The 14094-nt window shown below is 31.7% G+C and overlaps 1 protein-coding gene across 1 annotated transcript; it reads right to left on the bottom strand.

The window, feature by feature from the left end:
• Positions 1 to 6526: 6526 nt before the first annotated feature.
• Positions 6527 to 13752, bottom strand: LOC110994701 (neural/ectodermal development factor IMP-L2-like). Its single transcript, XM_022261504.2, has 7 exons — positions 13724 to 13752; positions 11646 to 11814; positions 10094 to 10260; positions 9181 to 9346; positions 8445 to 8620; positions 7727 to 7858; positions 6527 to 6886 (listed from the first exon to the last, which is right to left on the bottom strand). The coding sequence occupies exons 2-6, from the start codon at positions 11764 to 11766 to the stop codon at positions 7727 to 7729; spliced, it is 762 nt and encodes a 253-aa protein (XP_022117196.2). The 5' UTR covers positions 11767 to 11814; positions 13724 to 13752; the 3' UTR covers positions 6527 to 6886.
• Between the last annotated feature and the right edge of the window lie 342 nt (positions 13753 to 14094).

Here is a 14094-nt window from a genome sequence, read left to right as displayed (position 1 = left end):
GGCCTAATATTGATCCTTGGGGAACGCCATAATTCAGGGCACAGGGATTGCTTTCATATTCACCTATTTTTACTATTTGTGTACGGTTCTCCATATATGATTTAAAAATTTCAAGTGCTTTGCCTGTAACACCGGTGAGTTCAAGTTTTTGTAATAATTTTTCATGACTGATGGTGTCAAACGCTTTTTTTAGATCGATAAATATACCTAAGGCAAGTTGTTTTTGATCAATTTTATTTTTAATCTTGGTTACGAGGTCAATTGTAGCAGCGAGGGTATTTGATTGGGCTCTAAATCCATATTGTTTTTGGTAAAAGAAATCTTTTGAATTAAGGAATGACTCTAAGCGCTTATAAAGAATCTTCTCAAAGACCTTAGAAAGCACTGGGAGAACTGATATAGGGCGGTAATTGCACGGGTCAAATTTACTTCCGGCCTTATGAATTGGTACAATTTTTGCAACTTTTAACTCGTTGGGAAAAGTACCTCGTGCCAAATGATAGTTAATGCAGACTGTTAGTTCTGTGGCAATTATGTCTTTTACGCATTTAATTGATTTTGTACTAATACCATCAATGCCAGATGCAGTATTACATTATTATTTAACAATAAAAAAAGGCGAGACGGCTGTTTATGACCTCAGTTGGTTTTCTTAGAAATTTCGGCACACTCGTACTGTAGAATTAAATGTTTAAAGAACTTTATTTTCTCATTACAAAACAGAAATATTTTATTTACATGAGAAACTTAATATTAATATGTATATATTATATACGAGCGAGATACACGTCGCCATTAGCCGTAACAATTTTAGTCAGCTATGTTCATTCTAACAGAATTATATATATATAAAGATACACTGCATGCGAAACCACTGGTAAATAATTTTAAAATGACGCACAATGATTATCAATTACTTTGGTCACTATCTTACATCGAATTAGACCTTAGGACGACCAATATATCTTGACACGTGCGCTGTACGATTAATAGTAAAATAGATTTTATTTCAAAGCGTTGAAGTCTATATTAATTATGAAAGGACCGTGGGAAGGATTTTTAAACTGGTCGTAGCAATTAAGATGAGAGGAGGCAAGTGACTGTACATTGTTTTAAATGTCTCAAAGGCTCTGTTATGTCATATGATTGCTAAGTTTAGTCAATAATAAATCAATACCTGAGCAGGAATTTTGAAAATTTCCTTTTAAAAAACGATCTATAGACACTGTTTTACTATATTGTAAATAATAATTTGTGTTATTAAGAACATTGTCGTTATGTTGAAGACAGCTTATTTCTGAATGCAACTGTTTACACATATTTTAATAAACTATCTATCTCTTACAGAAAAAATAATAATGGCTGGATCGGCTCTTACGCATAGGGATACTGCACTACACTACTAAACACTTTCAGTAGCTAAAACTATTGACGAAAGTTGTTTAACAAAGATGATTTGGATTTCTTTTTAAACTCCAGAAACTTTAAACATTTTTTTTCTGGAGTTATTTATGTATTTTTGGGACATTTTCCATGGCTGAATGTGATGTAATTTCAAGCGAAACCGCAGTTAAAAGCTTCACTAAAATCCATCCACGTTTCCGATGCGATGCCCCATAAAGATAGAAATGTATCAATTGTTGGTATGTCAAGGATTGGAGAGGAGTTGTCGAAACAAATGAACAATGGATGATACAGTTTTGCAATGTCGTCGAGTCAAGGACGGCTGTGAGAATCGATAGTGCTACCCACAACCTGCCTACAGTTTTAGGGGTCTGTGATTGAAGTAGATTATACTCTTATAATGATTGGTTGTACTCGTTAATTGCCAACACAGCAATAGTCAGTAGACAATACAAAAATAACAGAGGAACCGAAAAAGAAAACAGTAATTATTAAAGATTCCTACAGTTATTTAAAACTAAAACGTTTACAATATATGACATATATTTGTTTACTTTTAACATAATATTTTTATTTTTAAGGTACCTAACAATGTAATTTATTTATACAATCAAGAATACAAAACCATAACAATAGTATATATAATGTTCTTAATCTATAAACTAATAATAAACCTAATTAAACATTTACGCTATATATTATGTAGCTGTGTTGGTCTCATCTATTAGGTAGTGGGTTTAATCTCAGCTGTGCAGAATGGATCTACGTGGGCAATTAATACTTGCTCGTACGGTGATGGTAAACAATAAAGAAAAGCGCGAATCAAAGACATGATAGGCTCAGAAGGTTGTCCACTCGGCAAGACCAAATTATACAAGTCTAAGACGTTGATTTTATCTCATATTTTCTGCACTGCTGAGTTTTGTAAAATCGTTTGATTTTTAAATTCTCGATGCTTTCTTCGGTAATCTATTAATCAATTTACCTATCAAATCGAATATTCTAATTGTCCATTAATAATGTTTTAATGTTAAATTCTCCAATTGTTTATTAAGGAGTTTTAAAAATACATGTCGCAAGGAACCCAAACGAAGAAATAGTTAACAAATTTAAATAACGAGAGATGCCCGAAAATTACATATTTAATAATAGTTATTTAGACGATCGTTGAACCTTGAACCGTTTGCTTATTAGGTTGAGTAGTTGGCATTAAGGTCGTGATATATTTAGTGTTTATTAGGTCACGGTTAAAAAATGATTTAATATATTTTATTTTATAAAAGTTCTCACGAATTTAAGTAATTATGATCATATAATTATGATAATTACAGACTGTTTAAAGCTCTGTCTACCCCAATGGGGCTTGGAGCAGAAATTTTACTACTTCATTTCAACTATGAAAATTTAAACAATAACGTGTGTTATTGTATTTATTATTTTTTAACTGGAGATTGGACGCAGATCAGTGCTTTTTTCATCACAATGTAATTATTTAACTTCTGAATATATACTTTTAATAGCTATGAACTAAATTTTTGTCTCTTTGTGTTGTTTCTGTTTTAGTTATTAGACGTAGAGTTGTTTGTGGTAATGGCGTTGTGTATGCTTCTAATGGGTTTAATGTTCACCATGTTTCAAAAAGTTGATTTATACGGGTCAACAGTGAGTAATGTGAACAAGTGAACTCGTGATAGGGCAGGCCTTCAACATACTAACTGTCAAATTTGGATCAGAAATAATAAATGTATACACTGGTGTGTAAATAAACCTGGCTAGACATGGCATCTTTCTATGGGTACAATTAATACTCGCTTGTACCTAGGTAACACTGAAAATGTTTAGAAATTGAAAAACGGCTTAATGTAGAAAGTTACCAATACTTTTATTGTTTTTAGAAGTATCTCCGATCCTATCTACACATCGTCGTATTCGATGGAACCACTGAGAAAAGCAGTGGGCCCATTCTTCTTTATTCTCTTTTATGGCATTTTCGTACGCTTTCCCCGCATCTTCAGGAGTCGTAAAGCGAATACATACCTCAAATTTTCAAAGCTTCAGGAGAGCTTTTCTAACTTTTATTAAATGATTGTATTTAAGTTAGTAGACCATGATATATGAATAAAGGTAATGTAAATAAATATTTATAAAAATGATGTAAATTTTTTGCAATAGGTTTAGAATATTTTAATATTAATAATAGAGCTGAGTAGGCCAAGTTAAAACGTACAACTTGCAACTCTGGGTCGTAGATTCGATCCCCAGCTATACACCAATGGACTTTCTGTCTTTGTGCGCATTTAACACTCGCTTATGAGCGAAACCGGCAAGCCGTAGACCCAACACTTCGGTGTGAGTCAGACACAGAGGGTGGATCACCTATTTCATGATTAGAAATGGTTCCGGAACATATACAAATATTTTGAAGAAAAAAACTGTTTGGGCCTTTAAACTGAAAGCATTTATTTTTGTTCAGAGAATCTAAAGTATTCAATCGTATTTAAAACTACATATACAAGTCTTTACTTTAAATTTACAAATAATGCTTGGTCTTGTATGTGTTCCTAATTCTACGTTCACAACCTTGCATCCTATAGTTTTCACTTAGCACTACATACGATAGTTGTAGAAAGATTTCAAGGCGTAAAAACATTACTAAATAAAAACCACAAGATGAGGGTAAGAAACCACACTATCACGACGTGGGTTTCAACACAAAAATTCGGAGTTAAATGTATCAAGTCTTGAAGAAGTTACAACGAACTTTACGATAATTTCATCTACTATTCGTATAAAATAATTTAATAATTTAATAGTTATCTTAGTGTAGTAACAATTGATAATTAACAACTCGAATCCTATTCAAATTAAGCATGTTTCCAGTTCCAATCACGCCGAGAGCTTTGCAGTTTCCCATACAAAAAAACTGTTTCTCACACGAGTAGTGTGACTTCCCAGAGCAGAAATCTTTTAATTCGAGGTCCCTCCGTGTAACGAACTGCACGGAAATCTTTCCGAACTTCTATCTACAGAAACTGAGTCCAAACTAAACGACTACTGTGCACTGAAATAAAATTCAAAATAAATATGACAGCGAGAGTGTATTTTTATTATTTGTAATACAATTTCCGAGTTTTTGATTGGTAATTATGATTGGTTTTAATTATGGGGTACTTTATGAAACCTAGGCTTTCAATTGCCTCCTTAGGCCACCGCAGGCTTCTTGGTGCAATCTCAAATCGTCGATGTCCGTAGTGTGAGGGTGAGAATGTTAAACTTAAGACTGTTCGAATAATTGGTGAACAAAATTTCTGATCACGCGCAGACGCGAAATAATCAATTTAATCTACTACAACTAAGCGCACGGATAACACCTAAGTATTTATAATATAGCACTTGCTTTTTTGATGTTATGTAAACAGTGTTAAGAACTAAGTGCTTACGTTTCATGATATGAAAACATGCAAAGTAGTGAAACAATTTGAAGGCTCTATTGAGAAAGATTGTTATAGATTCAGATGTAAGCTCGAAAGAAAGGTGAGCCTGCGATGTTCTCAAGGTAACGCTCACATTCTGTACTATTTTGTGGAACAGTGACGTGAATAGAGGCGTTTAATTTTAATGTTTATTCATTATTTCACTACTTAAGTTAATATAAAATCTGAACATTCCAGTGAATATCAACATAATGTCGTTTAGGGGCTGTCTACCAGCCCGTCATTCTACATTTATTTTACATTTTTCCGTCACCCAGTCCATTTTTAAGGTCCATATCAAATTCTTGCTAGGCGACAGTAAAAATTAAAGTACACCAAGACATTCGATAACTCTAGTTAGATAATTAGTTAAAGTGTATAAGCGTAAGGTTATGCATGCATACCGCATGGTAATAAGTTCATTTAAAGGCATTTTTTGCTATTACAGTGGTAATAGGAAAAAAATATATCAGTATAAAGGACTTTGTTGGTTTGTTTACCCTATCGGCCCGGCTTTATATTATGTACGCGTATTGATGATTTCCATGTTTAGTTTAGTTCTTTGCAGAACTTTAACCAAATATAAGGATAATATTGAAGAAGTCTCTTAATATTTCTGTTCCCAAGAGTCGCGTCTGGCATTTGAGTAAAGGTTAAAATAAACTGCGCTTCGAACTGACTACACTTAACAGACTATATATTTCGTTGATCTATTCTTCTATTACTGTCATATTATACTATGATTATTTGTCATCAATCAATATGGAGCAATTATTACTTTTGTTTAGGCTGTTTCTACACAATTGTTTATTTTCTATTACTTTTATAAACGGAAACTTTTGCTGTGATATCTGTATGCTGCAAAGTTTCTTTTCTAAGATGTGTTAGGTACCATGTAATAATACAAAAATATAAGAACCCTATTTAATGAAATTGGGAGCTATCCTAACTTAGGCGCATTTTCTAATTCGTACGTCTTAGCGCTATCAAACGTAAAATTTCATATAGAATAAATGGTTTGACATCTTTCAGGTATTAAATTTCCAATCAACGTTTTGAGGGTCCAGACAATATTTCAAGCACCACTCCTACAGACATCTGATCGGCGTAAACAAACATTTTAGGCAACTTTCTTATTCCGCATTAGACATTTGTGTCAAGCCAGGAATGACTAAATCAAGTCCGCAAGGAGTTTCTATTAGATTAAAACAGTTCGTATAAGTTAATTAAAGCTATTCAATACAGTTAGTTTAGCATGCTTTATATTAAATATATTTGTGGGTTTATTGGTAAAAAAAAATATTGTTATATTTCTTTGATATTCATTGTTGTTGCTTCTTTGTATTATTTTGTGTAGTATAACTGTAAATAGCCAATGCAAACAAATACATTATGTATAAATTGCAGCAGAAATATAAACTCCTAAGTAGGATTTAGTTTGTTGCTCTTGTGAAATTATTGTAATGTTAGTTTGTATCAAACACACGTTGTACGTAAAACCCGTGACTAAAAGTTGTATAGTGTAAGCTTTTAATGGTTGAAATGAAAGTATTTTTACTCAAGCACACCTTCAATTATAAACTACATATTACAGTTAAATAAAGATTGCAATATAATTCAATAAAACATTTATTATGACAAATCACAATGGTTAAACATCTATTTTGAATAAATACGATATCGGCGATATAAAATAGCTGTACAGAAATAACTTAAATTAATAAATGCAATATAAGCTTAATAGTTTTACGTACAAAAACAAATGTAACTTAGATATTTACGATTTGCACTCTGTTATATTAAGAAATAAATAAAAATGTTGTAACAACGTAACTGTCAACTGACATTGACATTTCCCTAGTCTATTAAATGTACAAAACGAATCTTAAAACATTATTTAAGTTACAATAAGATAATTAAGTACATAGATCACAATAATTAAACTAACAATAATTTAAGTAGGAACATCGTTGTCGGCGGGTAACTTGCTGCATATTTTTGTCGTTTATCTGTAATAAACAATTCACGTTAGTTGTTCTTATTACAACATATACTTTGAGGTAACTCTTTATGTGTTCTGAAGTTGGAGACTAATTCGCCTATTATATTTAGTAATTCATACGACATGTTGTCCACGTTGTTTTACGTTTCAAAATATTTCATGATAATAGATAATATTTTGTCTTTTATTAACATAGTTTTTACACATTTATAGAAAACACTTTCTTGTCTTCAGTCACCGTGAAACGTCGGATAAATTTAAAATTATGTAAACTTAATAATTATGTTAATTATTAAGTTTACAATAATACATATCTTCAATTCGGTAAAAAAGTGCTTTCTTTATATAGATAATATGTGATTTCAGGACAGTTATTCATACAGACTGCATACTTTTATAAAGTATTATAAAGAATTTTTAATTATACATCCTACATAATGTCTATTGGAAAATAACAAAAATTACCACGTAAAAGATCCAACAGAGAAACTTTTACTCAAATACAACTTATATACTTATATAATAAACTGTATACATACATTAATTTTTTAAACACTTTTGGTTTAATCAAATAAATAAGTGTTTTGTTAGATTACAGTCCATTTACATAAATATATCTACGATTTTTTGCCGAATCGTACCTATTGTTAAAACAAACAAAAAACAATATCTATTATTATTAGTTGAGTTTTTTAGATTTATTTTTGATAAGGCTTTATAGCTAAGCATGAACTGTAGTGAGTTTTTTTTAGACCGGATCATAAAATAATAGGGTTGATAGTTCAGGTCAGTGTTCAATACTGTAGTACTTAAAGAACGTTCAGGTACTGTTAAAATTTATACATACCTAACCCCGAAGAACATATAGAAACGTGGACGCCGTATCTGTGCCAAAGCTATTCTTGACGGTGCACGTGTATTGACCCATATCTGTTTCAAAAGATAGGTTCTTGATGAGCAAATCACCAGAGGGCAGCACCTGGAAATATTTAGAGAATTTATGAATAAATCTTCAAAAAATTTTTAAATATTCGTACCACACTTAAGTTTTTGCCGCGTGAAACCTAAGTTTAACCAGCCGCCCTCAAACCAATTGTATGTAGTGAAATCTTTAATAATCGTGTATTGTTTCATCTACACTAATATTATAAAGAGGAAAACTTTGTTTGTTTGATTGTAATGAATAGGCTCATAAACTACTGGACCGATTTTAAAAATTCTTTCGCCATTCGAAAGCTACATTATCCACGAGTAATATAGGCTATATTTAATTTTGAACAAAAATAGGGTTCCGTAAGAAGGGTTTTTCGGACACAAGGTGTAAAAAATCAACCAAAAAAGTTACTTATTTTGCGTACCCTGCCTAAACGATTAAAGATCTAAGTAAAAGAACCATAAAAAGTTCTAAGTAATTGTAGATCTTATAAATATCTACAAAAAAGTCCGCGACACACCTATCTATCACCTATCTATGTCGAGTGAGGCACAATAACCATAAATAATATAAGTACATGACAAAACGATGTTTGCCAGGTCAGCTAGTTAAATATAAAGTCAATACAAACCCTCATTCTGGAATGATCAAAGATGAGTTCCTCATCTCTGTCCAACCAGAAGACCTGCGCTTTTGTAGGGCTGTAGTGCCGGCAAGGCAGTGTAACGCTGGTGCCCGTCACCTGCAGAATGCTGTTGTAGTACGCGGTGATGAGTGGTGCTGTTGGTAGCTCTAATTCTTCGGAATCTGTAAACAACAATTATTCTAATTAACTCCTGGTTACACGAAAAACTTAAACTGTTTATCGCAATGTAGATTTTAATCAAAATCCTAATCCAATTAATTTTCGACACACAAAAGTTATATATACTATATCTAATAAATACGTTTTTAGATTACATCTAGTTTTGCAATCTATGGACGCGTTCTGAGCGATCATAAAATTTTAAAATATACAGGATATATTAAAATTTTATGATTTTACTTTCTGACTGTATAATCTAAATATTTCTATGTAATTTGTCTTTTGGTTTTTGCCGAAAGTTATACTTTTTATGTATTGTTTAACTAGTTAAATCACAATTAGATTATAAGATATAGACTGATTTTGGTATTACTAGTTAGTATATTTTTCTTAGTTATATATTAATAAAGAGAAATAAACATCTTTAGTTACCTTTGAATGTTTGCTAATTGTTTTTAGAAGGCGCAAATATTTTCTAGAAGCTTCTAGACTCTAGAGCATTGAGAAATCGTAATATTTCAGCTAAAGAAGATAGATTTAGTGTTTATAAATAAAAGAATACCTTCATCTGTGTAAATAGTGGTGGAATTAGTCTTCTGCTTAGAACCGGCCGTGCCCACACACGTGTACACATCGCCGTTAGCTGGTGCAGGTACCACTAGTTTGCTCATAAGTCCTGCCACGCTTGAAGGATGACTACTGAATATTTCGTTAGAGTCTTCTTCAAACTGAAATAAAAACATGCATTGTTATTTAGTGTTCTTATGTAACACGGGAAGGTATTTCTCCTTCATTGAGTGTTTATGACAGACCTCAAAAAAGGTGGTACCTAATAATTAGCTTACCACGCTCTCGATATAATCTGTATTAATGAACGTTTCATGGTAGGTGTGAAAGACTCCATTTATTAGGGTAATTTAAATATAAATTTAACTAAATTTATGATTTTAAGATGATATTGTCAATAACAGTAGTATTTTAAGTCTTGCAGACGTGCAATTTGGAAGAAATATAGCATAGGTGAATAAAAAAGTACTTTTTGTGAAAAGCCTACATTTACATAACGCATGTTTTACCATATCCATACATATATACCATTATAACCGAATCATATCTTGAAATCCATACTATTCAATCAAACGTTTAGTTTATTTTACGTGTACAAGAAGGTAGCTTTATTCAACATTATATTTATTTACAATTACAACAAAACAAAGCAGGTTATATAAGTTATTAGGCAACGGGCGGCCTTATCGCTGACAAGTGTTTCTTCCAGGCAATTCTAATATGGAACAATAGAAAAAAGAAATACCTACAGAGGGTAAAGAAATAACATGTGACGTATATATATTATAGCTAAACTTAAATAAAATAATAATATGTATAAAGAAAAATGTAAAAGCTTATATTGACAAAGTTTAGATCGAAAATATATATAGGTATACATATATGTATATGTTTTGGTAGTAGCTTACATCAGCAATTGCAAGTCCATTCTTCAGCCAGGTGACGACGGGAGCAGGTTTCCCCCAAATCACACACTGCAGTACAAGGGGTGATTCTGGATTAGTGATACTTTCAGGAAGTCCTTGTTCTATCTTCACATACTTGTGAAGCTCTCTTCGACGAGGGGCTGGGATTTCTGAAATCAAAGACGTATTTATAAATACTTCATCAATAATAATTAACAATAATTATCATATATTAATGATTTTGTAGAAACTATGCGATTGAAATGTAGTAATGTTCTTAATCTCAGACGGCTCTAGTCTGGCCATCTCAATGTTTTCTTTTCACGAATTCGGCATCAAGGCCACAGATTAAATTTATATAATATAGTTTATGTTTTCTAAAATTGAAAAGAGTTTTTATATATTAACAATTATCTATCGCGCATTTAAAAAAAGAACACACAAGGCTGCTTATATCTTGTAATCGATTAATAATTTAAGACCCGTAAGTAAAGAGTAAAAAAATCTAGATTCATTCAGGACAGATATAATGCGCACATCTGGTGAATATATTGACTCGCCAAACGTACGACTTTATTAGAAAGTTAAATTTAATAAAACCTAGCTGAATTGTTTCCGCCATTTTAGCCAGTCGAGTTTTGCAATATGCCTTTTGCATTCACATCTTATTGATTTCCATATAGTTTTTTTCTTACATTCGCTTTTCTAGAGGGAATTTAATACAATTACTGACAAGTTAATAAGAAAAATAAGATTGGCGTCTCCCACCGGGCCCGGGCGACTACTACTCCAAATCCTCATGATATTAATGAGCGAGACGGAGCCCGCTGGCACCAGACTATTAGATTATTTATGATGCTACTACACTATTGAACTAACCATCTATGTAATTAGTAGCTGGCAGCTCTTGATTTAATCAAGAAGAGAAAGGAGAGATTTGATTCCTCACCAAACCTTATTTTGGAACAGCCAATCAGACATCTTATATTTAATTGTGTATCAGTTTATATCACTAATAAGTAATAATCTAATACATTTTAGACACGAACGATAAAACTTCTCAAATGTGAATTGAATCCAAGTACTGGAATAAGTGATATTAAAATAATACATAAATGTATGTGGGTTAAAGGTTTATTAATGAATTCGAAGAAATAATACAGCCGAGTTCGATTTAAATTTCATGATTTCCGCTCTTATCGCTGTATGAATTTTTACCAGCATGCTAATATTCAAAGCGGTTAGTACAATAAGACATTTATCCTGGAATTTGAGTACAAGTTCGACATAGTCGTATAAAATGTCGTTTGAATTTTAAGTATTAGTTCTTACCGTAACCACTGTGTGCGTTTATTAAAAGATTTTCAAGTTATATTCTAAATTAGGCAGATATAGTATTAGTTCTATTTAGATATAGATTATTGTCGGGTTCTATTCACCGGATAACTAAATATGTTTCGACAATAGATTATTAATGAACATGCGGTGAATATTTTTGTTGTTAACGAATAAAAGTAAATACGAATAATTAAATTTCTATTATACTAATACTCACCATTAGATTCTAAATTATTATGTTGAATTATCTTCGGTCTTTCTAGGAGTGCGTTAGCTTGCCTGGAGCATTGCAGCGACACTAGCGCCGCGGTGACAAGTAGCGAAACTAAGTTGAACATTTTTCTTTTTATCGGTAGATTGCGCTAGTTGAGTATTAATGGTACGATCTGGAACAAAATACATATGTTAATTTACAAACTTAATATTATTATAGGTAAAAATCTTAATCTAAATTCTGTTTATGAAACCAAAAGTAAACAACAGCTTACATTATATAGTTTAGTATAATTATTTTAAAACAAGACATTCGAGGCCGTGCGGGGCTTTTTATTGTATCTAGTATTGAAACAACTGTATTGTCAAGAATAGAACTATAGGACCCGTTTATCTGATCAGTTAACTGAAAGTAACAGTGTGGTCCTTGTGCCTCACACAATGAAACGCCTGAATAATTATGAAAGCAACAACATTATAAACGTCGTGAGAGAATGTTTGAGCGATATTTTTTATTCATCTTGTTAGAAAAAGTTCACAACAATTGCTTTATAAAAATCTGTGGCGTTACAACCATTGTTAGGTCTCGGAATTCTGTATCTGTTTCATGATCATTTGTCAATCTAATTAGCTCTGCTTCACACACACCGTCGACTCTTTGGATCCATGGCAAGCCGGTTTCTTCATGTTACGAATGTTAAATGCACATAGAAAGTGCAACACATCCAATGGACTTTCTATTGGTACACTGCAGGGGATCGAATTAACGACTTCGGGGATGAGAAAAGTCTTTAAAATTACTTTATAGCTATACTATTTCTCGCGTTTTGCATTCTTTTTGTGTGAATTCAACTTTTGACTTAGAATTAAAGAACACATAGAGTCAGCTATGTTGAAAATTGAATCTTGCCTGAAATGACGGCAAGATAGGGAAAAGACGGCAGATCTTGGTCCCAAAAGTCGATGACGTGTGAACGACAGACCGCCTTTTTTATATAACAGGAGGCAAACGGGCAGGAGGCTCATCTGATGTTAAGTGCCACCGCCGCCTAGACATTGCCAGATGGCTCGCACGTGCCGGCCTAATTAATGTACTCGTCAAGTCTCAATGAAATTTGCAAATGTAAAAATGTTCAAACTGATATGGTTCATGATCAAAAATGAGGCTCATATTCTATACATATTTTCATCTCATTATATATACATGATTCTCTATATACTTAGGCAGATAGTATAGTATATATGTAGTTTTGATACTATATCTTTGTGGCATAGTACTTAATTACCCATATTTTTGTTATTTACGTACTTATTTATAATAAGCAAAACATCAAATATTTTGATAGTTGTCAATGATATTTTAATTTTAAACTTTACATAATATTTCTTTTAATGCATCTTATACAAATAAACGCTCGCTAGGAGGTATTGAAATATCATTTGCGGTTGCTACTGCATATTGTATTCAATCGAAACAATCACTTTTATTGCCTGAACTTATAAGAAATTAACTAGTAAAATGCGTCTATTGAAAGCTGAAGCGAAACATAAAAACGATGGATTGCCTAAACATTTTGACAGTTATTTATTAAATATTTGTTCGCGATTCATGTTTTTTCAAAAAAATTGAGTTTAAAAAAAAATTCATTCTATTAGGTAATTATTGTAAAATACCAGTCACAAATTAAGTCGTAAAATGAATATATACTCATTAATTTGTAAATAAACCAAGTACATAAAAAAATAAGAAAAGATAGGTTTAAATACATTTAGTTACTATTTCTGCATTATACGACTATTAAATTAGTGAAAGATATTTTACATTGATGACCCAATACTTCAATGAAGTAACATGTTACCAAAATTAAAATTGTAACGTTTTTGTATCTCCCAGTTATTTGGTTAAAAAATAACTAAAACGTAAAATTTGTTATGTAGAGGTATCTTCATAGTGTAGTTAAAAATATATAATCTCTTATTAATTAAAACAAAACACTGAGACAGTGAAAATAAAAAGGAATAAAAGAAACAAACTCTACGATGAATATATCGGAATTCACTGAACACACAACACTCTCTTACCTCACTGTTGTCTCTAATACGTATCTAAGTTGAATACGATCCTGATCACAGAATCAAACCCTTTTATATGGTCCGGACTTTGTGAACACACTAGGTGGTTTTTCTCCTCATTTCAATATAATTTCAGGCAGGAGTGACGCGTTATGCCACTTTCCGTTTCACCTACCTTTTTCCCTGTCACTAATATTACATTCAAGAGACTTAAGATTTTTGTAATTCAATATAATATTATATATAACATATGTACAAAACAGTCAGGTTTTTTATTGTTTTCGTGAAAAAAAAATATATTATTTAATATTATTAATCCTTTCAAGGCATTTTTCTTTTTTATCTACTTTTCACTGATTTATTATTTAGGTGTGAATAAT

This window comes from Pieris rapae, chromosome 15 (genome assembly GCF_905147795.1).
Source record: "Pieris rapae chromosome 15, ilPieRapa1.1, whole genome shotgun sequence".
NCBI lineage: Eukaryota > Metazoa > Arthropoda > Insecta > Lepidoptera > Pieridae > Pieris > Pieris rapae.
Note: the sequence above shows the minus strand (reverse complement) of the source record. Positions and strands in the feature narration are given on the sequence as shown.

What these genes read in the sequence shown, in the direction of transcription:
- LOC110994701 (XM_022261504.2), bottom strand. Translation starts at nt 11,766, where the DNA reads ATGTTCAACTTAGTTTCGCTACTTGTCACCGCGGCGCTAGTGTCGCTG. An exon ending in TAATAATTTAGAATCTAATG is followed by an intron (nt 10,261 to 11,645) that starts GTGAGTATTAGT and finishes CTTTGATTTCAG; the next exon opens with AAATCCCAGCCCCTCGTCGA. An exon ending in ATGGACTTGCAATTGCTGAT is followed by an intron (nt 9,347 to 10,093) that starts GTAAGCTACTAC and finishes TTTTTATTTCAG; the next exon opens with TTTGAAGAAGACTCTAACGA.